General features: G+C 44.0%; 2 protein-coding genes across 3 annotated transcripts; one reads left to right on the forward strand and one right to left on the reverse strand.

Annotated features, from left to right (window-relative positions):
- The first annotated feature begins 2,735 nt into the window (after positions 1–2,735).
- Positions 2,736–11,975, forward strand: CHRNA6 (cholinergic receptor nicotinic alpha 6 subunit). The gene is made up of 6 exons (XM_015849586.3): positions 2,736–3,169; positions 4,640–4,779; positions 6,069–6,113; positions 7,185–7,294; positions 7,407–8,394; positions 11,304–11,975. Exons 1-6 carry the CDS (start codon positions 3,091–3,093, stop codon positions 11,424–11,426), a joined length of 1,485 nt encoding a protein of 494 aa, XP_015705072.1. The 5' UTR covers positions 2,736–3,090; the 3' UTR covers positions 11,427–11,975.
- A 3,380-nt stretch (positions 11,976–15,355) lies between these two features.
- Positions 15,356–26,179, reverse strand: CHRNB3 (cholinergic receptor nicotinic beta 3 subunit). Of its 2 annotated transcripts, XM_015849585.3 has the most exons (6): positions 25,843–26,179; positions 23,706–23,857; positions 22,900–22,944; positions 19,392–19,501; positions 18,304–19,186; positions 15,356–16,958 (listed from the first exon to the last, which is right to left on the reverse strand). In XM_015849585.3, the coding sequence occupies exons 1-6, from the start codon at positions 25,883–25,885 to the stop codon at positions 16,824–16,826; spliced, it is 1,368 nt and encodes a 455-aa protein (XP_015705071.2). In that variant the 5' UTR covers positions 25,886–26,179; the 3' UTR covers positions 15,356–16,823. The 2 variants fall into 2 exon arrangements, with proteins under 2 accessions (XP_015705071.2, XP_085386426.1); XM_085530300.1 differs by lacking the exon at positions 15,356–16,958 and having other exon boundaries at positions 17,913–19,186.
- Between the last annotated feature and the right edge of the window lie 1,540 nt (positions 26,180–27,719).

Here is a 27,719-nt window from a genome sequence, read left to right on the forward strand (position 1 = left end):
TGCTAAAGCTTTGGTTGATGCAAGCTTTACAACCTTTTCCCACTCCTCAATTAAAGCTTCTCTCCCAAAAATGCCTCCATGTAAATCATCTTAGAGCACGGGGCACCGCATCTTCATGCAATGGTCCCCTGAGTTCCATCCACATTCATGCTCCACATCTCCTGTTCACTAAAAGCCTCCAGCCAGTGACTAATGGATAAAGGAGAAAACACTGATGGCATTTAAGGTCTCAGAACAGGACAGATGCGCAGCCCAGAGTTTGCGCATGGCTTTGCTGCAGGTAATGAAGGAAAACCATCTCTTTGAATGCACTGCTCCATGTGAGACCTTTCAAACTATGCTGTGCTCACATTTGAACAAAGGGTGGTGACCTGGAAGTGCTTCTGTGATGGTTAAACATCTGCCAGAGATATAGCAAAACTGTATTCCTAATATTCTTCTGAAAACTGCTTTACAATGCGAGATCACCAGTCATTTGTGCTGAGTGCTGAGTGCAAGAGTCAAACAAAACATGGGATCCTAGCTACACTCAGTATGGTACTGACACAGATCAATAGCAGCCTCCTGACTTGATGAGGCTATAATGAAGCAGGTCTGTGCAGTATACTAATACAATACTTAGTCCTTCAGCACCCTCAGAAGAGCCGTTCCTTCATTCCATAGAGGAAGAATTAAAGTAATAAAGTGTTGCTGTTATCACTGCCTCAGCTGTAAGTGGTTATACTGGATCTCTGGGGAATCTGGAGGATGGCAGGTGAGTTCCTCCAGCTGGATTTCCAGTGAATCACTTGGAGAAGTATGCCCAGTTTTACAAGGATAGAGGTGACAGTTGTGTGCATGCACAGCATAATATACTGAGAGCTGAGTTCTTGTCTCAGTTTAAACATGAGAGAGGTTACTTGGGCATCTATGGAAGTAAACATAACCTTGTGCTCAGGGGCTGTACGTTTTAGTGGTGGGGCACTATGGAAGGTAAAGTGGGCTTCAGAGAACAAAACATTAATGAGAGGGGGCACAGAAGGAAAGAGAACAATATCAGATACTAGCAATACAGAGCAATACATACATATATATATATATATGTAGCAATACATACATATATATGTATATATGGAAATTGAGGTTAGATGCCAGGAGGAAATTCTTTACTCAGAGGTTGGCAAGGCCTGGCACAGACTGCCCAGACAAGCCATGGATGCCCATTTAACCCAGATAGATGTCTGTAGATGTGTTTACTTCTCACAACCAATTCCTTGGCCAGTCTGTTGCTCAGAAGAACAAAAAGTTTTGGAAATACCCAAATAATTGAATTTGGAGTCAATTTGTTATCACATTGACTTTAACTATTGTTACTGTTCTTCTTCTATAAGCACTGTACTTGAACTGGAGTGTGCATGCCATAAAGCATTCCAGGCAGTAGCAGGTGTTCTCTGATGCATCATGGTTGCATAATTCTGTGAACTACAGTGTACCATAGGCAGCATAAATTCAAGAAGGAAACATGAGCTTCCCTGGATAATATGAAGAAATGGCAAGGTTTTAGACCCATGCTGTTAGTGTCACTCTAAAAAACATTGCAGGTTGGAAAAATCAGACACAGAGCAAAACAGTTTCCTGACATTTCCACTTCTTATTTTCTCTGAGAGTGCTGGAAAAAAATAAAAATGTGCAGGACAAAATCTTTATGCTGAAACTCTTACTTTCATCTTTAACTACTTCACAGAAGAATTCACATCTATCTTTAGCTTGGAGATGCTTCATTGCCATGCCTCACAGCCCCTCCTTAACTTAAAACCACGTTTAGTTCGCTGCTGCTTTTGAGAGGTCAGGCTAGTTCCCAGCACCAAAATGTTCTCATGCTGTGATTCTCCTTACCCTGTCAGTTTTCTCCTGAGGGAAAGCTCAGCTCAAACTTATCTCCAGCAGCAGCAGCACCAAGCTGGATCCAGTAAGCTCTGGAGTAGGTTTTCTGCTAGTAATGTCCAAGACTACCTTTTCATCCCTCAAAATTTGCCATGGACAACTTTGTTCACTTCCAATATCAGTTCTAAATTCATTCTTAACTCTCTTTCTTCCATGCAGTCCTATTCTCTTCTAGTCATATTTTAGCAGCTGGGATAGAAGGTATTTTGATTTCACCTCCCAAGCTGCAGCATTGTCTCTGTGTTGTGCAGCAAGAAAGGCACCTTTTTTTCCTTTCATGGCTTTTCTTTTCTTCCCACATTTATACAACAAAGTAATGATGGGAAATCAGCAGCAGCTCTGTTTTGGTCTAAGCACTTATCCCTTTGCTCAGATGTGTTCATGCTGTACTTAGCGCACATAAAGGATATTCTCTGACTGAGCACATGCTCACAGACAAACAAAAATCATAGGAAAATTGATGTTGTGAACTAGCTTGTCTGTCAGGAGAGAATTCAGCAGACTTTGTTGTTCCTGTAAAATGCCCACAATAAAGCTATTTGCCTTTGTATTTATTTTCCTGGAATACTGTTAAGCAATTCCAGCACATGATGCTCTTCCTATTTCAGGTCTCAGATGTCTTTTCTGGTAGGTATGTGCTTCCATTCCCCCTGCTGCAGAACCAGTCCTTGATGAGAAAACTGAAGTTCTTTCCTCCCTGAAAATTTTGACAGGCTCAATCTGGTGAGGACCAAGCTCACCAATAGTTAAAACCGATGCTTTTGAGTAAGCATGCTTTACTCAGCACGTGGAGAGCCAGGAGGATTCCTCCCCCTCTCCACATCCACAGCCACCCTGCCTCTCGCCTTTCCTCCTTCTCCTGCACTCTCACACATCCCCCAGAGGCAAGGGTGCGGGTGCCTGGAAATGTGAATGTCACCTGATAGGATGCTACTGCTATACTCCCATCTCTCTGCACAGCATAAGCTCTTCTCTCCTGGTGACTGTGGAAGAAACTCTGCCAAGCTTTGCTCTGCTTAGCAGAATGCAGAGCTTGCTGCAAATGCAAAATTGAAGTCCATCTTTGCACCTCTTACATGCCAAGGGGCTTCAGTGTTTTCTTGCTTTCAGTTCCTGTCTTTCCTCAAACCTCTCTTCTCAAAAGGAAGGTCTGTTCTGTTTCTGGCAATGCATCCCAAGAGGCGGCTATGTTGGTGTCTCCCTGCTTTTGGTGCGTGGGTATTCATGCTCACATCCTTAATTACAGGTAGGCTATCTTTGGTGTTAGTCTTGTGAAGTATTTCCTAGCCTCTTTTTCTGTTTCTATGGAGTGAATTCAATTTAAAGCTTCTATTGTCTACTTGAAACTTGTAATACTTCAACAGTATTTTGAGAGAGCTACAGCAATGTTAGTTTTCACAGGCAAAATTCTTCATTTTATTCTGAGCACTAATTGAGGAATTGTTCCTAGCAAAGAATGGTGATGATAGAGAAGCTCTCACAATTTTGCTTCTTGCTTGAATTTTCCCAGTGCTTTAATAATGCACACTGGAGGTGTGCACATTCTGCGCTCACACCTCCAAAAGTGTGAACTCAGTGCATTTCATTCACTGCTGTTTGTGATTTTTTTTCTGGTGCAGTGATTTCCATGCATCCCACTGAATCTCAGCAGGATCCCTGCTTTTAATTCACTATGCCTTTTTTGAATGCCTGCAGGACTAGGACATTTGTGAGTTACAGCATTTATATTAGCAGAGCACAAAGGAACAGTCTTAAAGCAACACCAAAAGGACGAGCATCTGCAACTGGAGTATAAAAATGAGAGGCCTGAGTATTTGCCTGCTTCTGTTACTTTAAGTCTGATACTAAGCCAGTAGGAAAAATTCAGACCAAACATGATTCTAGATTCATTGGCTTTAGATGTGAGACTGTGGCAGGAAACCCGTGTTCTCACAGCAGGGGACTTCTACTCACAGCCTGATGCGTGGCGATAAGGAAATCTGAAAAGAAAACTGCAGTTTCCTTTTTAAGCAGCCCAAAACACAGCATTCAAACATCCAAACTCTGCAGACATTTGTGTCTCTTCTCTAGGAGCTGTAAAAAGGATGGCACAAGATGTCAAGTCATGAAAATTCTACTGGCATATTAGCTCACAAATGAAACCAGAAATAACCAAGGTTTCATTTTAAACCACGATAATCTGAGCATGCTTTGTTAATATAGAAGGTTCGAAACCAAGGAAAGTGGCCCAAGCATGAAAATAGTGTTGTTTAGAGTAAGCAACTTCCTGTAGGACATCTGTGTGATCACAGGCCAGAAACCAGGTGATTTAATCTTTCCTTTTAAAACCAAAGTCTTTTGTTTCAAGCACTAGGAAAATTATTGTATCAGACTTGGGTGTATGTAAGAGATTCAGAGCACTCTTACTGCGTCTGCAGTGAGGCAATTCAGGGCCTGCCTGCCAAGCTGCTTAATCTGTCCCATACTAAATGGGAGTTCCAGCTCTGTCAGTTGTGCTTGTTCCCAAAGAGCTGTTCTCTTTTACAAAGCCTCTATTTTTTTTCCTCATAAAACATATCAAATGGACATCCCTCAGAGTAGAAATAAGCTTCTGTGTCTGGATACACAGGGTCAGGCACAGGATCCAGAAGTAAACACTGGAGCAGCATGTTATCTAGCATCTTCTTTCCTTCTTCCTTACCGCTGAAGTACTTGTTATTTGTCTTTACCCATGCAGACACCACAGCCTGTGAGTCAGAGGAACGGCTATTTCACAAACTCTTCTCCCACTACAACCAGTTCATCAGGCCAGTGGAAAACGTATCTGATCCTGTCACGGTGCATTTTGAATTGGCTATTACCCAGCTTACAAATGTGGTAAGACTGACTACAGAAGACTGTTGAGATTTGGGCATGATTGTAAAACACACACAGTGTTCCAACAGCAGACGTGCTTGTGATGCCTGCACATACAACCCTCACAGCTGATGTTCTCTGCCTATGTGCACACAATGAGACATTTGCCATTCTGTCAGCCAGGTCACTTCAGCTCCTCATACAAGCATTTCAGACTCTACAGATCCATTGGCTATCTCTATCATGTCAAATCCCTCTGCTTTAGGCAGCAGCGCCTGGCATCTGGAGCAGCAGTACCAAATGTTCACAGGCACAGGGCTTGCCTACCCCAGGGACATGGGATTGTATTTGCGCTGTGTAACATGCAGCCTAATTCTCAAGTGTCATGGGTTTCAGAAGGGCCTAGATACCTTATCCATTAGACGAGAGCCCAACAAGGCTTTCAAAACTACCTTGGTGCTTTGTCCTCTGTACTCAATGATAAACATTCTATGCATTTTCTGTATCCTTTGGTCTATAAGTACCTTAACATTTTTGACATCACGTGTTTACATATTAAGAACTACACAAAACAATATTCTTGCAGATATTTTCATTGGAAATTTTAGGCTGCATTCATATATGCTTGTAACCTGAATCTTTCCAAACAGTTTTAGGCTGTAAAACTTAGAACAGGATCCCATCTTTTATTTTTGTGCTTTTTGCAGCACCTTCATGATTCATTTCTGGTTGACAACAGCAGTAAGTAACTCTAAATATAAGTTTTCATTGCAGCAGTGATTTAACTTAGCGCAAGTTTGGATCATCTGCTACATAACTTTGCTTGGAAATGCAAGATCTACACTGCAGATATCATTTTCCTTGAATTTTGTCCAGTACTCTACTATGTAAACAGGGCATTCTAAAAACTGAACCAAACAAAACACATAGACACCAGCAGAACTTTATTCCTCTGACACTGATCAGAGCAGCGGTAAGTTTGTTGTCCTCCATACACTCAGGCCTCTAGCAATCCATTGAAGCCCTCTTCCATACACATATGGGGCATCATTTTTCAGCAGAGCTTTAACTTTTTTTTTGGTAGATCTGCATTTGTATACAAGTTATAGCCCCCACCCTGAAGATAGCTCAGCTCTGCCCAGTTATCTTTATTACCCACCCAAGTGCCACTGACCACAGGCAGAAAATAGCTGGTGTCAGTTAATGTGGAATTCTGGTTTCTATTTTTAATCAGAATAAGACTGTGGCCATCTCAGCACATCTATAAATGATTTATGAGCGACGATGTGCATGTCTGTGTTTCATTTTAGGATGAAGTCAATCAGATTATGGAAACCAATCTATGGCTAAGACATGTAAGTGACTGCATTGCATTTCTCATATACTTTGCATTAATATGATGGAATGTTAGGACTATAAAACAACTGCTTGTTTTGCAATATAGTTTTAGAGGTACAAATAAGAAGACACAACATTAACAAAACTTGAATAAGTAATTTCTTCATTATTATTTTTTTTCCAATAAGTTTTATATCCCATCTGTCCTGTGTTCTGAGTTTTCATTATCACTGGTTTATCCCTAGTAAATTTAGTTGAATGTATCCTTTAAGAGTGATTAAATATGCAACTCTGTGATCCTAAGTCATCTCCACACTGAGGATTTCAATGAAAGGATTTCTTAGCAAAAAGAACATGCCTCCACTTCACCTGATGGTTTTAGCAAATATATAAAGCAAAGATCCCTGTAAAATCTTAACTGCTGAGAGAAACAAGATATCTTTCACCAAAACAGCTTCCTCCAGACCCTGTTTGTGTTCCACACAAAGTTCTCTTGAGAAGCTATGGTACTTTAGACCAGGATCTTCAGAGCAGGCCGTGAGAACTTGGACCATAGCCCAGTGATAAGTCACTGGAGAGCAATGAAAGGTATCCCTAGCTGCTCCTGAGCTCATAATTCACTGCCCTGTAAAGTCAGTAGTGTTTCCCAGCCCCACCAACCTGAGATTATGCATAGGCACCTCCTTTCCCTTTAGGATATTTGTCTCCTTTGACATTAGTCTCCTTTAGCTTTCAGGACCCTCTCCAATAAGGGCAGCAGCAAGGACCATGTTTCCTGCTTGCAGTGTAGAGTAGCCCTGCTATGCACTGAGGTAGCAAGCCAGAGGAGAGATCTCAGTGTGTCAGCAGCTAACAGCTGTTGTTTTCATAGCTCCTCACAGAGCAAGAGATGGCAAGCCCATGTGAGCAGTGCTCACTTATGTCCTATGTTTCTCCAGATTGTGATTCTGATGTCTTTCAGATCACTGTCCCCTTCTAGTCATGATTCTCTTCTATTCTCTATTGTAACATCATTCATGAAGAAGATCTATGAGGCAGATACTTGCTGATAACACAGTGTTTATACTTCTTATCCATTCTTCTTTTAGATTTGGAATGACTACAAATTGCGATGGGATCCCAGAGAATATGATGGAATTGAATTTGTTCGGGTACCAGCAGATAAGATTTGGAAACCAGATATTGTCCTATACAATAAGTATGGTGAACATTTTTCTGTTTTGCCTGAAAAGTATCATCTTGTTGTATCCATAAAATACATTATTTTCCTTTCATGGAATTTTTTTTCTTTGTCTCATTTGTCTTTCTAGTGCTGTGGGAGATTTTCAAGTTGAAGGAAAGACCAAAGCCCTTCTTCGCTACGATGGAATGATCACCTGGACCCCACCAGCTATATTTAAAAGCTCCTGTCCCATGGATATCACCTTTTTCCCTTTCGATCATCAGAACTGTTCATTGAAATTTGGCTCGTGGACTTATGACAAAGCCAAAATAGATCTTCTGATCATTGGCTCCAAAGTAGATATGAAAGAATTTTGGGAAAATAGCGAGTGGGAAATAGTTGATGCTTCTGGCTACAAGCATGACATCAAATATAACTGCTGTGAAGAGATCTATACAGATATAACATATTCATTTTATATTCGAAGGTTGCCGATGTTCTACACCATAAATCTGATTATTCCCTGCCTTTTCATCTCGTTCCTGACTGTGCTAGTTTTTTATCTGCCATCTGACTGTGGCGAGAAGGTGACTCTCTGCATCTCTGTGCTGCTTTCTTTGACTGTATTTTTACTAGTGATCACAGAAACAATTCCATCTACCTCTTTAGTAATACCCCTCGTGGGTGAATATTTGCTCTTCACTATGATATTTGTGACTCTCTCCATTGTCATCACTGTGTTTGTCCTAAACATACATTACAGAACTCCAACAACACACACAATGCCCAAATGGGTAAAAACTGTTTTTCTTAGCCTGCTCCCCAGTGTTCTGTTGATGCAGCGGCCTCAAGATCAGGAGAAAAAAAATGTCTCCAAAAAGACCAAGAAAGGATCGGTCAAAACATCAGGCAAATCAAAGCACAGCAAACACAAAGATAACAAGTTACACAAGGAGCACTGGTGTTGTCACTGTGATAAAGCAGCTGAACTCACCTCAACCAAAAGAAGTCGACTGAGTCATCAGTCACTGAGATGGATGGCAGAGCACACAGAATACTCCCCAGAAGTGAAAGATGTCATCAGCAATGTTCAGTTCATCGCCGAGAACATGAAGTCTCAAAATGAAACCAAAGAGGTAAGGGAGGTAGCCACCAAGCTGGGCACAAGGTCACACTTGCAGCATTCCATGGGAGAATAGTGAGCAAGGCAAATGGTTGTGATGTAGGGTGGCAGCTCAAGGGCACTGGAACTGGTATGTCTAAAGAAGAAACTTTTAAGTCCTGTGAACTGGTCTAAGTTTCCTTCAAGCTGAGAGAGGCCAAATCATGCACTGGGGATGGAACAAGAACAGTGACCTCACCTGTTCCTCCTCTATCCCTGGTGGATAATCTGGGCGGTAAGATGGTTTTATAACAGTCATGAAAATGACCATTCCATGTGGGGAATAGGAGCCACTGCCATGGTACAGGGGATAGTCTAGGTGGAGATTTTGAAAGTCTTATAACCCTACTTCTTTAATTCCTCAGGAGGGTCTGTTCTTCCAGTGCTCCTGAGCTGCTCAGCCCTGGTGAGCAGTGCTATCACTGTAACAAAAGCTCTGTTTACCAAGCAGGGTGCTCCTCTGTGTTAGTAAAGGAACAAAAATCCTGCTATACAGCTGGTGTTCTGGAAAGGAACTCTTCTCAGCCACTGACAAATGTGGTAAAGATATTCCCTTTCTGTTGCCGGTATTGTTTTTCAGTGTGGTGTTTTCTGACAATTTGTTATATTTTTGCAGTGGTTTGACTCACTGTGCCTTCAGCGAGACAATATTTCCAATCTTCAAATAAAAATCTTGAGTTTGGGGGAGGCAGATAAATAAAAACAGACAACAGATGAATAAGATCACACACTTAAAAAAAAAAAAAAAAAGCCTATTTTTATTATTAAAAAAAAAATAATTGTCATTTGAACTTACAGATTAGATCATGTGAGGCTATAAATCTTCCATCCTAGCTGGCATTGCTGCCACATAAAATGATGCACATTGGAATCTTAAGAGTGCCAGAGCCAATTCCTTGGGTGTAAACACAGAACTGAAAGCAGCTCTAATAAAGATTATCTCACATAAACACTTGCCAAGGCCTCATAAGGAATTAAAACCCTTTGACACTTCAAGAAGGTTCTTTAATGAATTTTCATCTTAATGAAACATTTACTTTTGCTCTAACTTGAAATGTTGATGCCTTTTAGATGCTGTGAAAAGACAGGTTCCATTTCAAAACAATATGCAACTGTATTTCTATCCCCCCAAAAATCTAATATTTTGCAACATAATTATTGAGAGGTATTCTTTCTATCCAAATATTTGGTTGAAATCAGCACCAATTTATGCATTTTCAATGCAACCCAAAAAATTCACACCCCCTTTCCTCCCTCTCTTTTTTATGCTCTGCAGAAAATTCATCTGGAAACAAAGTAGGTAACTTTGAATAACTGGCCACAGTTAAATCCTGGTGGCTGAATTCATAGGATGAGACCAAAGAATGGGACAGGAGTCCAGTAGTACAGAATAAGGCAGGGATTGAACTGAGCAGTGCTTAGTAACTATGCCCCTAATGCTTTGCTTCACCCCAGCATTCCAGCCCTGTTTTCAGTGCCACAGCAGGAAAAAATATACTCTTGTACTGTATTCAGCTTATTTCCTGTAATATGTTCCAAATAAGAGGAGAATTTGTGTGAAGCAGTTCAAATAATGTGCCACTTCAATTATGCAGCACATGATAAGTCTTTCATTTTCAGTCTTTCATGATAAGTCTTTCACTGTGCTGATTCACATTTTGCAAACCACTTCTGCCACATGCAATTGCATTCTTAGTCTGGCATGTGCATCAGCAGTTTTGTATCTCACCTTTCACAGTGCACCAAGGATTGGAAACAGGACTTTTCATGTGAGAAAAAATAATTTCTCTGGGGAAATAACGTGTTTTATTCTCCAACAAGCACCAAGGAAATGATTCTGGAGGCTTTCTGCTTTGTTCAGACGTACAGAGCTATGTGCATGCTGTTATGGACGTGTCCCACATGAATAGAAGCCCTTTAAAAATGACAAATTCGTTAGGGTTGAAAGGAATCTCTGGAGATCATCCAGTCCAAACCCCTGCTAGAGCAGGTTGTCTACATTAGGTTGCACAGGTAGAGCAACCAGAGAGATCCTGAATATCGCTGAAGACTGTGGAAGAACTTTGGAAAATTGTGGAAGCTCCACTGTAGCTGGAGTTCATGCTGTATGTCCTTTCAGAAGAACTACAGCAGTCACCTTTTGGAGGAAAACAAGTGGAGGTGGAGAGAACTCTTAACTCAAGCAGGGAACTCTCTGTCACTTACTGGTTTTATGTGAGTGAGTACTCTTTGATGCAGCGGTCATCACACACAGGCATGGTTTAAAGGACAGTGACTTCAGTGACAGTGGTTCTAGGGCATATCTCTGAAACTTAAATGTTCAGCACGTGGCACTGCTTTGCTCAGTCTGGGTGTTTGCTTTTCTAACGTTCATGTTCTCAGCTGTCCGTTTCACTGGAGGCAGTGAGTTTAACTGGGCTGGCAGTGTGGCCAGTCATGCCGGAGCAGTAGGCTGACTTGTATGTGGGCAGCCAGACCAGATCCTTTGGCAGGATCCGGCCACGTGCAGCTGTGGTGACTCAGCCTGCTGCCACATCACCTCAATCTACACCCATCACATGGTCTCATTCTATTTTCTATTGTCCGACACAGACATAGTTTGCTAGACAACTGGAAAACTCAGGAAAAATAAATGAATAAATGAATTCAGTAGAAGATTAGGAGGATGTTTCATGTTCTCAGCCAGAAGTTATAAATACTGTTATCAGACCCCTCTTAAGCCACTTCAAAACTGCAACAGCTGTAAACACCACAAGCAACATTCCCGCCTGGATGTGTGTTCTTCCTTGTTCAAAAGCGCAAGGGACATTTTTTACTATTAAGTGTTAACTCACAGTGATGTGTTACATTACACATAATCTGTCCTTCTTTTTTCTCTTACAGGTGGAAGATGATTGGAAATATGTCGCTATGGTGATTGACAGAGTGTTTCTCTGGGTGTTTATAATCCTTTGTGTGTTTGGGACAGCTGGATTATTTATCCAACCACTAATAACAGATACATAACTTGAGTCACTGCTTTTTTTCATTTATGTTTGTATTCCATTTCCAGTTTGGAACTGTCCCGTATGTTCCCCTCCTCTTACATCATCCTTCAGCTTCTAGCCCCAATAGGAAGGGGAGAAGGGAAGGACCCTCTGGGAAAGCAAGAATCCAAGGCAGAATGAGAAGGGGATTGAAAATGTCAGATGAGATTGTGGTCTCTCTAAGGCAGAGAGGCGGAGATTTATAGAGTGCCTGTCTGTCTTCTCAATTAGGTCTTCAATAGGAATTGCACCAAGAATCAGAGTAGTGGACAGAAATTATTGAGTTTCTCCCACTGCTTCAGTTCAGGGGTCCATTGTGAGTGATCTGCACTAAGGGAACGAAAGTCTCACTTTTCTTTCCTCATCACAACTCTTTCATTTCCTCTTTCTCCCCTATTTCATGTACATATGTCTAGACTTCAGCATGGCGCTTAGTTGAGGTACCACATTCCTACTGACTGGATCAACACCCCTTACTGTGCTTTTGGGACAGGGCAGATAAAAATCCAAATAAAAGTACAATCAAACCAATCCCTTGACTCTGTAGTATTTTTAATACAATTCCCATTTTCTACAACACATGTACACAAATGAGGATATGAGATCAGCAGCACATGTTTTTAGTTTTATGCTTGAAGTCCAATACATCTTAAGTACCTCTCTGTAGCTGACAACAAACCTGCTTCATATGTTGCAGTGCACAGTCTTGCTGACATTGTTTGGAGCACATTTTCCTCCTGCACAGTGGAAAAGGACCTGGGGGTATTATTTTACAGCTGGCTGACCATGAGCCATGGGTATGTCCAGGTGGCCAAGAAGCCAAATGGGATCCTGGCTTGTGTCAGAAATAGTGCTGTCAACAGGAGCAAGGAGGTGATTGCCCCTCTGTACTAAGCTATGGTGAGGCCTCATGATGAGTACTGTGTTCAGTTTTGTGCTACTCACTACAAGAAACACACTGAGGTCCTGGAGCATGTCCAGAGAAGGGCAACAAAGCTGTGAGGAGATGGGAGCACAGGACTTACGGGGAGCTGGGATTGAGCAGTCTGGAGAAGAGGAAGCTCAGAGGAGACTTTATCACTCCGAAAGGAGGCTATGGAAAGGCAGGGATTGGCCTTTCCTCCTCAGTAACAGTGACAGAATGGGAAGGAATAGCCTCAAGTTGTAGCAGGGGAGGTTCATGCTGGATGTCAGGAAAAACTTCTCCTTAGAAAAGTGGTTGCAGTGGCAGAGGCCGCCCAGGGAGGAGTTGGAATCACTGTCCTTGGAGGTATTCAAGAACAGTGTGGATGTGGCACTGATGGACATGGTCACTGGGCACAGTGGGGATGTGCTGATGGTTGCACTTGGTGAATTTAGAGGCCTTGTACAACCCTAATGATTGTGTGATTTCATTATCTTAGGAGCACTATGGGAACAACCTGGAGGCAATATCTAGAAGCAGAAAAGACCTGAGGCATCCTTGATTAAAACGTAAAGCATCTACGTTTGAGACCTACATGCCTCTAAATCTTCAAAAAAAAAAAAAACCCAAAACATTTTATCTGTCACATTTATGACCAAATTCCCTTTTACTTCCCAGTATTGAGTAATAAAATCTGTGGACAGCTCCAGCAGGATACGCAAACCACGTTCCTTACATCAGCCTGACTGTGGTCCCAGTCCACAGGGGCTGCTCTGACAGTACTTTCTTGTTCAGGTTCACTTATAAGCCCACTTGGGAAGCATTTGTCCCCTGGGCAGCTACTCATCACAGACAGAACTGGATGGGAAGCATTGACTTTGTCTGTTTTTAAAACCAGGACCAAATTAGATTACGCATATCATGTCAGAAGAAGGGAGATGATCACGAATCCTATGCAAAGGTATCTTTGGGTACTTCAATCCAAACAGCTCTGCAGAAGCTCCTGTCAGAACAGTCTTGGGTGTGCAACCTGTTCTATACTATGTGGACAGTTAACCTTCAGACCCTTTGTCTATTTTGGTTCCTGTTGGCTTTGTACCTAGGGATTCTTAAACGGCATCATTGCTATTCCAACCAGTAGCTTCAATATTAAAAATGTTTTCTCTGTTATAGGCTGTCTTAACTCTTACTGCGCAGTGTCAGTACAATCTTTTCACTGTGTGCCACGTACCAATCAGACATCACCGTTCCTTGGCAGATGAGAGTCATTCTGAAGCCCCTGGTTGGCCTTTTACTTTTTTTCTGCTTGTATTAAAGACAGTGGGGCTGAAATACAAGGCAGTGACAATGGTGGTATGACACAAATGTGTATTTGAAGTAGGCAGTCACTCTCTTCTAGAAGAAAATCTTTTATTCCATAGCCCCCCTGAATGTTGCATAATAGTGCAGCAACAACAGTCAGACAGATGTATGAACACACATCACTGTCTATTTTATCAGCCTGACAATCAAATATTACTCCTGGAACACACTTGGAGAGCTCATATTTTTTAAAGCCCACTGCACAATGTGTTAAGATATGTTATCAAATGATCTTTGCTGCGCTAGCTTGTTAATCAGCAAGAAGGAAGAGGGAAAGAGAGAGAAACTGAAGAGGAAAGCTGCATTCTGTGTCTGAAATGTTTTGTTTTGACAGGAAAGAAATCTGACTTCCAGCATTTGCTGTTGAACCTGTGGCCATACAGACAGTGAAAATAGAATGGCTGAAGGCGAACTGCAGGGCTGGTTATATATTCCACCAGTAAGCAGACCGCAGGCGGCCATCAACTTTCTTTCCCTGGAAGTGTTCACATCTGTGAATTTATTTTAAAAACACTGCTTCCAGAAGCAATTAGATAGCTCAGCCAGATCATTGCATTCTCTTCCCAAGGGAGACCATCCTCACCATCTCTCCCCCGCTAAAAGACCCAGAGGAGTCCGACATGTTTGTCTCCTGGTGGATGGATGATACATATAGTCCTGCCATGCAGCACTGGGTCCCTGACAAACCAGGGCCAGGTATCAAGATGTCACACTTTGAGGAGGGAAGGAAGAAGGCTGGGTTTTCTTTTAAGATTTCAAATTTGAAAGGTCATCATCCACAGGCACGTGGAGCAGAAAGAAGGAACCCAGAGGGAGGAGTTCTGCACAGATGTCCTTTCGCATCGTGTTTTTCAGTGAGATGTGCTGAATGCATTTCTGGGCCTGAGGGAAAAGGATTCGGGGAAGCTCAGAAACAGTCAGCATGAGGATAATAAGCAGAGAGATGAAAAATATAGCAGTCTCAGGGGCTGTGCTGGGAGCACCAGAGGTCAAAAGCCACGATGACGATGCAGTGCCCAGACTTTTCCCAGTCTGTGCACCTGAGCCCTCCCAAATGTTACATGAAAAAAGCAGCTTGGAGTCTGACATGGGCACATGGCACACGGATGTCTGCTGCCTGCAGGTTGGAAACTGAATTGAAGCACAGTGAGGACAGGATTATCTGCCAGCTGAGCACCTGACGCACTCACACAGAAGATAATTCTGTCATCCACCATCTCCAAGGGGCAGCCCCTTGGCAGCAGCAGTCATCTGGGAAATCCATCACTATTTGATTGCGACAGTCTTTGTCTGCTAGAAATAGGTTTTCCTATGGATATTTCACAGTACTGGCCAGGGTAACAAAATGACTTGAAAAATGCATGGAAAGAAGTGTAGGTTGTGTGAGATCTGTATACCCATGTCCACATTAAGACACCTGTCTATATATGCTAAACCGAGTGGATCTGTTCTAGGATCCTGCAATATAACAGCCAACTCGGAAAGATTCCTCCTCAAACTCATACACACAGATAAAAAGTTTTGAGTACTTTCCAAGAGCAAGCAAAATCATGTATTTGAATAGATTTGAAACCAGCAGTTCTTAAAAGTGGGCTAGAAATTGGGCTGGCAAAACAAGAAGTTAAGAAGACCTTCAGCATCAGTATGAGCATATTCTCACTTCTGAGAATCCTTTACTAAATTCATCTTTATTGATTATATTTGCACAAGTGAACTGCAGTGACAGAACGAGATGGGATGATCTGAACACACGGAGGTCTGGTGTGCACATGTCATATACACACCAATACCTTTGGGTATTTTCAACACCTTCTGACCTCTACCCTTAGGGAAAAAAGTTTCAATGCTAGCTGAAACTTTAGCAACAGATTTACATTTATGTTGTCAAAAATTGGATCCCCATTCACCTTAAAAATACCAGCTACTTCTGAGAGAGGTATTCTAAAGGATATAATGGTGGCAGAGCTTTGTCCCTGGGAATGTAGAGAGACCCTCACCTGTGCATTTTCTGTCGTAATAATGCAGGAAAACTACATTTAAATGTGTCAAAGCAATGAAATTCTGAATTGACTGAGAAAGATGGACAGGCCAACACCAAAGATGTACCCTTTTGGCAGCCAACACACCCCACAGCTCTCAGGAGAAAACAAACTTCTGCACCAGTAACAAGCTTCATTTGCCACAGAAGATCTTGCATCTGCTCCAGCTGAACTACTTAGGAAGATCTCTGTTGCCACTCAGAGCAGCATGATTGTGCTCCTGGTGTACATCCTGGAGGGGATGTACTCCAGGTGATCTCTCAGTCCTGTGAACATGTATGTGCAGGAATCATCGTTTCCAAATGTGGAGTAGCACGGGAAAAAAACCCTCCCTTGTTCATTCTTTAATTATCTTTCACAGTATGAGGCACAAATGTACATTATACAGAAAAGAGTGTAACATGTAACATCTGCAACTTCCTGATGGCCAAGAGACTAAATGTGCATGCTGTAAAGGTTGCTAGTGGGTGAGCAGAGCTCTAAGTTGAAGGTATGGCCACAGAGTGGAGGTTTGGGGTATCCCATCTAAAAGTTGTTCACATTTTTTTCTAATGCACATGCTACATAATTGTCAGTTCTGACACATGTAGAAAGCTATCCATAAGGACTTTGTGGTTTTTACTTGGTAATGTAGTAAACTGAATACTGACTTGCTACTGTACATTGAGAACTGAGCACTATGTGGCTACTACAATCTAATTTATTTAATTAAGTAGTATTTTAACTGACACATCTGTAAAACATAATGGTTGTGCCAGAACTACTATCCCCAAGTATAACTAATAATCCTGGCTCATCTTGTATTATAACCAAACTACTAGTAAAATACTTGTAACTCATTTATGCATCCCCAATTCACTTTTGGATTCAACCATTCACCGCGCCCTTTTCCAGTCTCCACCAAGGCTGTAACAGTCAGAGCCATGTGAAGGAAGCAGCAGCCAATGCCTGTTGCTGACATCACCTCCTCTCACTCCTGCATTGCTTCCCATCCTGTAGAAGAGAGACCAATCTCAAAGGCATCACTATCCCACATCACTGGGCTTCTTGTGTGTTAGCATAGGAGCATTTTCTACAGAGTGCTGTTCAGCCACATCTGTAATGCAGGGGTGAAGATAAGAACTGAGCCTGTCACTGACACCACCAGGAATAACCACAGGAAGATCCGATCCAGGACTTGAGCTACAAATTTCCAGTCTTGGACAACCTGTGAAGGAGAGAGGAGAAGCAAACAGGAACAGCAAGGAGGCCAGTACGCTGTTGGTGCTACTACACATATTTCAAGTCCAAAAAATCTGCTTTTAAAAATCAGAAGATTGCAACGTGCCACAGCCTGAAACCAACACAGGTCAACTTTTTAACAGCCATACCTGCCAGTCTATCAAAACACCAGGGCATTTTCATGGTATAAGCATGTGATAACCAGATTTCTTTCAGGCTGTGCAAAAGTTTTAGCTAAGTATATAGGTAAAAGCTTACAGGCTGAAGCCTGAGGATGTCTTTATAACAATTTAGGTTTCTTCTAACTTAACTGCATTTCCCTTGCAGGACCAGGAGTTGGCTCTAGCAAAGCACTTTGACGCAGATGTTACTTGCAGTACGAGTGGTCCCACCAGCTTGTGTTTGCTTAAGTGCTCTGCTGGCTCACACTGCATGCATTTAGAAGGGAGGCTTTGCATTGTGTCTACTGGCACAAACCCGAATAAATGGAAGCACTGTTTATTAAACAGATTCAAGGGACTTTTTTTTTTATGGTAACTCAAGCCTCAAAGAGGCTTCAGTTACTAAAAGTAAGTTACTAAAAGTAACTGTCCATGCTTCAGTCATGGACACTACATGCTCACGTACTGCACGTTCGGTTTAGTGCTCATCACTCTGCTGACATCATCAGCAAAATTTAAACAAAGCCCTGGCTTTTGCTAGGAAAATGCTAAGAGAACTTCTTCTCTGCTGGTTGCCTTGCTTGGCTGTCCTACCCTTATGTGAAGTGCACTGTTTATGGACACATTACTTAATTAACTTCTAAAATTTGCCATGTTAATAGCCAGGTGGATTGCTGGCTATTAATGGAGGAGAAGATGGTCTAAACAAACTTTTGTTTGTGCAAGCCACAAAGACCCCAGCTCTAAACATGGCACCTACACTACATAGAATAGCTGGGAGACCAAGAGTGAGCCCTAGCAATTGTCATAAAACTTGCCTAGAACAGTTGTGACAGACACAATTTCAGAGCATGTGGCAACTCAGGATTTCCAGATTTGCTTCTGTCCCCACCTTAACCAAGGCCAGGTTATTTAAATACTCCCAAGACAGGAATTCCTCCGGAACAGCCAGCTGTGGCCCCTTCCATATGGGAAGAACAGAGACTCCCACAACACAGTGCTGTTCTTGAAGTAACAGGCTTTCCCACACCAAGGAGGGAAAGCCCCCAGAACACGTGCAAGAGGAATGCAAGGGGAAGAAGCAGACAGAAAGGCATGCAGAAAAGGAAAAACTTGGAAGTCGGTGCTGTGTAGGAGGCTGTGACATCTTCTTGCCCTTCCTTCACCTACCTGCCTGATGAAGTGCTCCTTTTTAACGTGCCTGGAAATGTACCGAATGGAATCAGCTGCCTTTTCCAGAAAGGCAATCACGATCTTCTCTCCATCTTTTGCTTGCTTGTGTTTCTGCTTTCCTGAGAGTTTTAATTTCAAGGTGGTTTCCTTTTCCTCAGTGTCCGAGAAGGAATAACGGTCTACATGTCCCTTCATGCAGAGCAGCCGAGGCAGCTTCTGGAGGAAGAGTCTTTTAACCCAGGGAGCCATAGGGTGATAAGTTGCTGAGGAGCGGTGGTGGACGTTGATGACAAAGACAGTCACAATGATAGAGAGGGTCACAAAAATCATGATGAACAGCAGATACTCACCAATCAGAGGGATGACTTTGGAAGAAGAAGGGATTATTTCCTCAATCACTAAAAGGAAAACAGTGAGGGAGACTAGAACTGAAGTGGACAATGAGAGCTTTTCTCCTTCATCTGAAGGCAGGTAAAACACCAGGACAGTTAGAAAAGACAATCCCAGGCAAGGGATTATTAAGAAAAGAGTGTAGAACAGTGGAAGGCGTCTCAACACAAAGGAATAGGTGACAAATGGGTAAGAGTACAGCCCATCCTTCCTGTTGCCTTTCATACCTTTGGCATTTAAGATCTCCCACTCCCCGTTATCAAAAAAATCTTTCCTGTCTACATTTTCATCCACGAGAATCAAGTCCACCATACTGCCATCGTATGTCCATGACCCAAATTTCATGGAGCAGTTCTGCCTGTCGAATGGGAAGAAGGTTACATCCATCGTGCAGGAGCTCTTGTAGCTGGCTGGTGGCATCCAGGTCACCACTCCATTGTATTTCACTATGGCTTTGGTCATCAGGGACCCTTCAAAACGTCCATCAGCACTGTGAGTCAGACAGAAAGAAACAGTACCAAGTTCAGAGTGCCCCAGAGCTACTCCCCCCTCCTCCCCCCCAGGCCCATCGAGGAAAGCCAACATTCATACTGCCTATATAAACAGCTTTCCAAGAGTGTAGACAAGCTTTATGATAGCCGATGTGTCACATCCATGCTATGGCCTAAGCCTGGAGTAAGAAACATGCTACTCACTTTTCAAACAGAACAATGTCAGGAAGCCACAGGGACTCAGAAGGGACACGGATAGCAGTGATCCCACCATATTCGTCTGGATTCCAGGAGAGCTTGTGGTCCATCCATTCCTGCAATGAGTCAATGGAGTCCTCTGCCTGCTGAGCCCCCAACAGCCTCATTCCTTCTCTCACCATCTGCCTCATGGTTCTGTATTGTACAGCACCAAGGGCAGAGCTTGGCATATGACTAAGGAGCTGCAGAAAGGATGTCATGCAGGCATGGCTGGGAGACATTAATCCCCATAAGCGCTGTCCCTTCAGCCAGAGGTGGAACCTCATAAAAAGGCCTATCGAGGCAGCCTCAAAGTAGGCACTTGTGCATAGTACTGTCTGTTTTCCTATAGATATTTCACAGTACTGGATGGGAGACAAAGATGACTTGAGCTATTTTATGATTCAGTAATGGTAGTAACGTCAATGTGTAAGATCTTTTATAGAATGGTCTACATTAAGACATCTATCTCTACATTCTTTATTACGCTGTCCCTGCAATACAAATCACTGTTGTTTCATGAGGAAGATCAGACTACAATTACAGGAAAACTGACATGATCATGTTGCAAAGAATTTGGCTACAATTCTAAAGGCATATATTTTATTTTTATATAAAATATGCAAAAATCAAGAAGAGTCCTGACCATTTTCATCACATTGAACTGCTGTATCTTGTTTGTTACCTGGAGAAAGCCTAGCAAAGTGGCACCAGCAACCCAGAAACTGAGGTGCAGTGAAAAGTTATCTCTCTGATCTCATTCACGATATGGTTTTTCAGCTTCTCACAAGAGTGGCAGCAAGGGGAAACATGATCTGCAGATTGTGGCTAATACAATGAAGCAAATAACAAAGCACTTTCCATTAATCTCCAACACTGGGAGCTCCTCAGGGATCAGCCATCCTAGATCAATTTCCATCAGAAGCGAAAGATAAACCTAGAAGCAATATTCTCTGCTTCTTCTCCCATCATACCTGTCTTTCACAGCCATACCCACTTGTTACTGCAGACCTTTACAGCAACCCAAAGCCTCCACACAGACCCAGGTAAGATCAGAGTGCCTTCCTCCTCCAGGAGCAGAGGAGGGATAGGGCCCAAGGTCATGCATGGGTGCTAGGTTGGTAGAGCTCTCCTAAGCCTTGCAGAATGCCTAGGTTATCTGTGTATCTGCAGCACTTTTCCCTCCCCCATGCCCCATGCATTGATTTCTCTCCAAGCTAAAGTGCTCTTTCATGTCTGCAAGGCAAATAGTTGTGTGTCTCCTTGCTAGAGCAGAAAATAGACTGCATGAAGAATTTAAAGATGAACAGTTTAAAACGGGAATCTCCCTATGGGCTATGCTGACCTGAACTGTAGCAGTAGATGCAAAGTTCCTTTTCCTCTCAGCTGTCTGCCTTCACAGATTCCCCACTATTCTCTCTGCCAAACTCCTTGCCCCTGGGCTGTAACTCAGGTTGTTCAGTCAGTGAAGTCAGGTCAAGAAACACTGGGCCCAGGCTTAGCAATTAATTCTACAACTTGCCCAACAACAGATAAATCTCAGAAACCACTGAAACTTCTCTGCACCTTCCATGTTTGCCAGGAAGCCCTTTGCCAGTTCCTAGCATCTTTAGAACGTGGACTTGAGAGGGAAAAGAAAAAAAAAATAAAAAAAGAAAATCCTTAGAACTGAGCTTTGCTCATCTAAGAAAAGCCAAGGTCATGCATAGGAATGATATCTCTGATTCCCTACTCACCTCACACACTTAAGGTGACTACCAGCCTCCCCTGACCTCCTCAGCTCTTGCAGAGTAAGGAGCTCTGAGTCTTTGGAAAGGTTTGGGTGTTCTTCATTTTTCCCTAACTGAAAGATACTTTAATGCTGCTTAGTTTTAGGCATCTTTTCTCAGCTGTTGTTCTTGCAATTTCTAACAATATCCTGGGCATTGAGTTGTATGTGAAACCAGCTCACACTAAGCCTATGGGAATGTGTGACTCCTAGAACAGAACACCCGGGTGTTCAGTGCTCAGCCCATCCTCCTGGGGATATCAGCATATGTGAAAACCAGTGACCATGTCTCACCTATTTTCTGCTTTGCACTTCATTATGTCCTTGACAGCCCATCTGAGAGTCCTCAGAACCCTCAGAAGGAATGCTAGAAAGAATAGCGCCCAGCAGGAACCCTTGTGAACACCTTAGTGTTTGGTTATCCTAGGGAGCTGCTCTGGCTAAAACCTGAGCTCGGTTTCCAAACACCTGCAGAGGAGTGGCATGTCTGCAGTGCAATTTCCTGGGTAGGTCTTTCTTTTATCCATGCTTTAAGGCAGAGGAATCAGAGAAAATGGTTTCCTTCTCCTCACACCTGAGAGGCAAGGAAAAGATGGTGGCATTGCTCGAGCCCTGTAGCATGCTCAGAGGAACCTGCAGCAGAACCTGTTTTCCTATGGTGTGAGTGGTGACACAGGCTCCAAATCAGGTTAGTGTTGTGAACAAAAAAGGTGCCCCACATGAACATCTGACCAGGACTGCCCCAAATGCATTAATACATCTACAGAAATGCCACACAGACAGACAGAGGGATGAAGGCTGTCCCAGGGCATAGGAGTCTTTTTGTCCTGGATAGAGGAACTGGCCAAGGGAGAGGCCATCTTTTTGCATAGTACCTGTACAGCATCCAGAATCTCACACCATCCCAGAGCTCAGTCACTGCAGGGCTACAGACATCAAACTGAGGACACAAACTGAGCTGTGCTTGCCCTTCATCAGCCCAGCAATCTGGGAACTACTTCTTACAGCACCATTCTCTGCAAGCCTTGGGTACTGTGTCCTCTCCCTAAGATCATCTGACACATCTATAGATGCTCACATGGCTGAGAGACTTAAAATAATTGTCACAAGATCAATAAATCAGTGCAATGTAATCTAAACCAAATACAGTGTTCTTCAGGAGTGAAGGAGACCTAACAGTTCAGCTTGTACTTTTCCTTCTCTTGTGTAAATTACTTCCAGAAGCAAGACAGAGAGTTATGACTAACTTGCACAAATGCCACAGATTTTAACCTGGGGAGTTTAACATGCTGACCCTTTTTTTCTCTTTACTTGTGCTGAAGAAGAAACCTATCTTAGCTTAGGCAAGGGACACAGTGCTCGGATGACCTCTATGTCTGAGACAGGATAGTTCCTCAGTGCACAGGCAGCATCCCAGAACAACTATCACAGCTCCAGGAGATGTTACTTCCCCACAATACAGCTGGCTTGGGCTCATAGCTGGGATGCAGTCCAGAAAGAGAGTACCCTGCATCCTGAAAGCTCACTGTCTGCCTCTACTCCCCTTCTGACACTAGCTGAAGGGAGAGGAGAACTTCATACAGGCATATGTGGCACTGAGTTTGTCATGGATGGTGATGGACAGAGTGGCAGGCTGTAGCAGCCCTTATCCTTGCTGCACTCAGCAGCTTTGCAGTGGATAGGAAGCTCTGAGGTCATCTGATTTACCTGCTTCAGCCACACGTTGGTCGTCATCAGCTGGTTCTTCTCATCCTAAGGCAACACAAGGTAGAGAGGCTTGTAATACCAGGACAGACAGAGGAAACAACCCCTACATATGCTCCAGCAAGACCCATCTTAGCCCCCATGGAGCCAGGTGTTAAGGCACAAGGAGGTGACGGGTCTAGGACAGACAGTGGGGTAGCTCATGTCCCCATGCTGCCCAACCTGAGTCAAGTCTAGGCAAGGAGAAGACAACACATGGAAACAAAGCACAAAAGGGAACTTGTCTTCTGCAGAAGGAAGAGCATTGCTGCCATCTGTCACCCTCTCACCCTCCCACCCTGTGCAAACCCCACTGTGAACTGCATAGATGAATGGGAAAGGGAAGGGGAACCCACACGTAGGTTGTCTGGTTCACCCCAGGCCTGGATCTGTGTGGCTGAGTCACCTGCTGGTTTTGGCCTGGGCAGACCTTACCTGGAACAAGCAATACCCAGCCAACCTCACATCTTCCCACCCTGTCTTGTACCTTGTTATCTTATCAAATGCAAGCCCAGGGACAGCCTCTGATGTGACAAGGCTTTATTGATGGGAGCTGCAGACAGGAGGGGGCCTTCAGGTTTATTGGAAGACCAAGGAGCCCCAGAGCAGCTGGAGGTCCCACCCTGGCACCACACCAGGCAGTGCTTTGTTGCTTGACCAGTGCATGTTGTGTCAGGAAGCAAAGGCCAGCAGCACAACTAGCATCACTGCAAGGAACAGGGCTCTCCACAGGAGAAGCAGTGCTTCATTGAGCCTGACACAGCGCTTACCACGTCCACAAGCTGTGATATCTTTAACCCAAAGAGGACTTTGATGGTGTCATTGGAGTTTTCCACAGGGCGGACCCATTTCTGATAGCCTTGAAATAAGTGCCTCAGGAGCGCATCCTCATTCTCTGCAACTGAACCAAGGGCAGCCACATCTGGAAGACAGAAAGGCATGCAGGAGGGCAGGTGTGGGATGGCACAGCCCAAGGGGATCAGCCTGGCTAATGACACCTCAGGTTCTCCAGATACCTGTGGGATAGTGTGGAAAGTCATGGGGAGCAGCGGGGTTATTCCTGGCTGACAGCTAGAAAGAGCAGCAATAAACTTTGGACATTCCATGTACATGGATTTTCACTTGCTCTCCTTCTGGAGCCAAGCTCTTTTCATTCATGCCGGTGACAGGGAACAAAGCAATGGGTGCAAACTTGAACACAGCATGATCCTGCTGTGCAGGTGATGGAGCACTGCCACAGCTTTTTCAGAGAGGTGATGGAGCCTTCTTAGAGGTCTTCAAAAGTCATCCAGAAATGGACCTGTGCATCTTGTTATGAACATTTCTGCTGAGTCAGGGTTGGGCCAGACGGACCCAGAGGTCTGTGCCAATCCCACTCCTGCTGTGATTCTGTTTATATGACCTTTTTGCAATAGAAACTTCCCACCCAAGCGTATGGATGTGGATTGTGTGATTTTCTTACTGTGGGGCCTGTAAACCAGACAAGAGTGACCCCTACACAGCTCTTGGAGATGAATCCTTTTCCTGAGTTCACAAGGAGGAGCAAATCATAGGAGAAAACAAACAAACAAACAAATAAATAAATATTAAGGTGCTCTCCCTGACAGAAAAAGGTTACAGCACCAGGGGAGCAAAAACCAAAAGCCATCCAGCTTTCAGCAGGAGGAACTGGGCACTCAGAGCTGGGTCTGCACCTGCAAGGCCTGGGACTCCCCCAGCTATGCCCTGCACCTTGGAAGGGCAGGGCAGCTCAGAACTGATATCCCCCACCTCTCCTCAATGCCAGCCCCACTAGCACTCTGCCTCTTCCTTGGTACACATGCTGGACCCAAAGGTGCATGATCTCACCTTGTTTCAGAGTGCCCCAAGGGGAAAAAGGATTGGGTACTGCATCCTTGTGCCAGGACAGCCACAGTTCTGCCCCGCTGCTGCCTCACTTCCACCACACACACATCTTGCCAGCCCCACTGTGCAAAGGCAGTCTGTGCCCCCTTTGACAGCCCTTGGGCACAGCAGGTTCAGCTTCAGCTGGTGAGGGGCAGCCCTGCAGCCTCAAGCCCAGCAGCCCCACTGGAGAGATAGCTGGAGGCACATGCTCCTGGGAGGTGAAGAAGAGCAGAAAAAAGACAACTGGGGCTCTCGTAAGGCAGACTCAGTACACACACAGGGGACAGTTTAAAAGTACGAGTTTTTAATGAGAAAAAAAAATGTACCAGGGGGAAAAAAAAAAAAATAAAAAGCCTCAGAGCTCTGTTGATCACCTCAAGATAAAGCCTCAAAGAAACACTGAAGAAAGCCTTTGGAAAAGCTGAGACATGGGCAGCAGGCTAGATTTCCTGAGCTTATCACACAGAACAGAGAGAGGACAAAACTTTTGGTGCTCCGTATTAGGTTGCCACAAAGACAAGTAACTGAGAACCATTTGCCTCCATGCTTCAGCCTCTATGCCAGAAGCCCCCTGCCTTGCTGCAGTTTGTGCTGGTGGCAGCTCGTTACAGGAACAGGAACTTTGGGAGGGCTGGTCAGGGGCTCTGCCACACAAACCTGCACCCCCTGAGAAAGGCTGGCAAGACACCTCATCAGCTCATCTGGGGCATTTCGCTGTACTCCCCAAGACAGAGGTCTGCCAGTAACAGCAGTGAGAGCAAAGCCTTGGTTCTTTGCTTAATTCCTAACAGTGACCCCCCTCATGCACCATAAATCTCAAAGCCCTTTTGCCACTGAGGCTGCAATGCAAAGTCAGCAGCTGATACAGCACTGCCTTGGTGGTCTGACAGCGCTTGATGAGAACCAAAAGAAGCTGCATCTGCCTCATCCCAGTAAAGAGCAGCTAACTCTATGTCAGAAAATAAACACAAATCTGGAACATCTGTAGCTCGGTTTGAAAGAAGAAGAAATTGCTCTTACCTGATCGGCTCCAACACAGCGCACAGAGCATCAGACAAAGCATGGGCACAGCTGTAGCTTTTCCTTTAAATATAGTCCTTTCTTTTCATAGGCAAATTGATCTTGTCCTAGTAGGGGGCTACAATAATCTGGTTAAAACCTAAGGCAGACAGCCGAGCCTGCAAGGCAAGCAGGCACCTTTTGAGCCTCATCTTGCATCATTATGACGCTCCGTAAAGCACACTTCATTGATTTTCCATCAGCTGTCACATCCCGTAAGCCTAAAACAGGGCTCTGGGTCCTAAGCTCAGGCTGATGTGCTTGGGCTGGAATTCGGGTGGCTACAGCCACCGCTGTCTGGGATTCAAAATGAGGCAAAGCATTTAAGGGGGAGAAATGCATTTTGTGATGCTGCCAATTACTGCTGGGAAAAAAACAACAACAACAAAACCAAAACCAAACTAGGCTGCAAAACAGCCCCCAGAACATACCAAATGCCTGACAGATTGTTTGCTCCAGCTGTATCTGTAGGTCTGTCAAATGAAGCAACCTCCCTTAAGAGCTAACTTGTTTATTCATTTTTCATACTATAATGGCTATTTTACAGAAGAAGAAAAAAAAAGGGGGGGAGAGAGGGGGGAGGAGAGGGGGGGGGGGGAAAAGAGGGTGCAAAACATTATAGGTGTTATGACATTTTCTGACATTGGGTCTCATCACACACACGTAGGGCAGCACACAAGTGCTCACAGGGAGCACTGGCCAGCACAGCAGCAGGTGCACACTGCTGCTGGCCCTGCATGTGGCAATGGCAGTAATGCCCTGGGCTGAGCTTCCTCTAGAGCCTGCCGTAAATCTCTGGGTTCATCTCCTGCATGCACCCCTACTGCTGTTTCTCTTTCGAAATGAAACTCACTGCACCATCTCTGCCTGCAGAAAGGCTTTTTTTGTTGTTTTTTTTTTTTTACTCCTGAAATTTTCAGGTTGGAGAGCAGTGCAAAATTACTGCTGCATCCAGACCTAAAATGCTTTCTGCTCCAATGGATGCTTTCCATCTCTCTGCTGGCACAGTTTTCCTATATGCTCTCCACAAACAAAACAGTTCCTATTTGCATATCCTTAGAGACTGTCCTCATGCTCTAATGCACATTCATAACCCGGAGGAGTTTCCTCGCTTGCTGCCTTTTGTATGGCAAGTGTGCTTTTCTAGCAAGGTACAGATTTTGGTGCTGCAACAATCTGTTTAATTCAGATTTGCCTCATCTGAGGTCCGTGCAGAGGACTGATAACTGGCAGCTGTAACCTCATCATGTTATTCAGCTTCCTCTAGTGAAAAAGATGTCGTGTCTACACGGTTCAAAGTCATGTTGCTGCTACTGAAATGGGCTGCCCAGAGAATCCGTGGGGCCCCACGGAAATCTGCAGGCCTTCTGTTACTGCAATGGATGTGCCATGTTCACCTTGCAGGGCTGACCTTAGTCACAGGATGGGACTGCCTCTGGCAATTCTCCATTAGATGCTGCTGTACTGCAGGCTGAAGAGATGCTTGTCTTCAGAGCAGCCCAAGTAGCCCACTGCTTGGAGGTAATGAAGATCATAGAATCATAGAATTACCCAGGTTGGAAAAGACCTTGAAGATCATCAAGTCCAACCGCAACCTAACCATAGTACCCTAACTCTAAAAACCCTCTGCTAAATTATATCCCTGAGCAGATAACCTACCATCTGGCTTTTTAGACACTACATGGAGGTTGTTGGAGGGAAAGATGGTGTGTTTGCTTTACCATTGCCTCCATCCATTGACTGTGTTGAGCAAGAGACAGGGATCTCTCCTGCCTGATCTCTGGCTGCCAGAGTTGTCTGACAACCAGAGGAGGACACTGGGAAATAATTTGCTGCAT

The sequence above is a fragment of the Coturnix japonica genome, chromosome Z (genome assembly GCF_054131305.1).
Source record: "Coturnix japonica strain WE chromosome Z, WE-NBRP24, whole genome shotgun sequence".
Classification (NCBI taxonomy): domain Eukaryota; kingdom Metazoa; phylum Chordata; class Aves; order Galliformes; family Phasianidae; genus Coturnix; species Coturnix japonica.

Bases quoted from the DNA above. Each gene is read 5' to 3' on its own strand.
- CHRNB3 (XM_085530300.1), bottom strand. From the start codon at position 25,885: ATGCTTTGTCTGATGCTCTGTGCGCTGTGTTGGAGCCGATCAG. The intron at 19,502-22,899 runs GTAAATCAGATG...GACTCATTGCAG, and splicing joins CCAACGTGTGGCTGAAGCAG to GAATGGATGGACCACAAGCT. The intron at 19,187-19,391 runs GTGAGTAGCATG...TCTGACTCACAG, and splicing joins GACATTGTTCTGTTTGAAAA to TGCTGATGGACGTTTTGAAG.
- CHRNA6 (XM_015849586.3), top strand. From the start codon at position 3,091: ATGCATCCCAAGAGGCGGCTATGTTGGTGTCTCCCTGCTTTTGGTGCG. The intron at 3,170-4,639 runs GTAGGCTATCTT...TTACCCATGCAG, and splicing joins GCTCACATCCTTAATTACAG to ACACCACAGCCTGTGAGTCA. The intron at 8,395-11,303 runs GTAAGGGAGGTA...TTTCTCTTACAG, and splicing joins CTCAAAATGAAACCAAAGAG to GTGGAAGATGATTGGAAATA.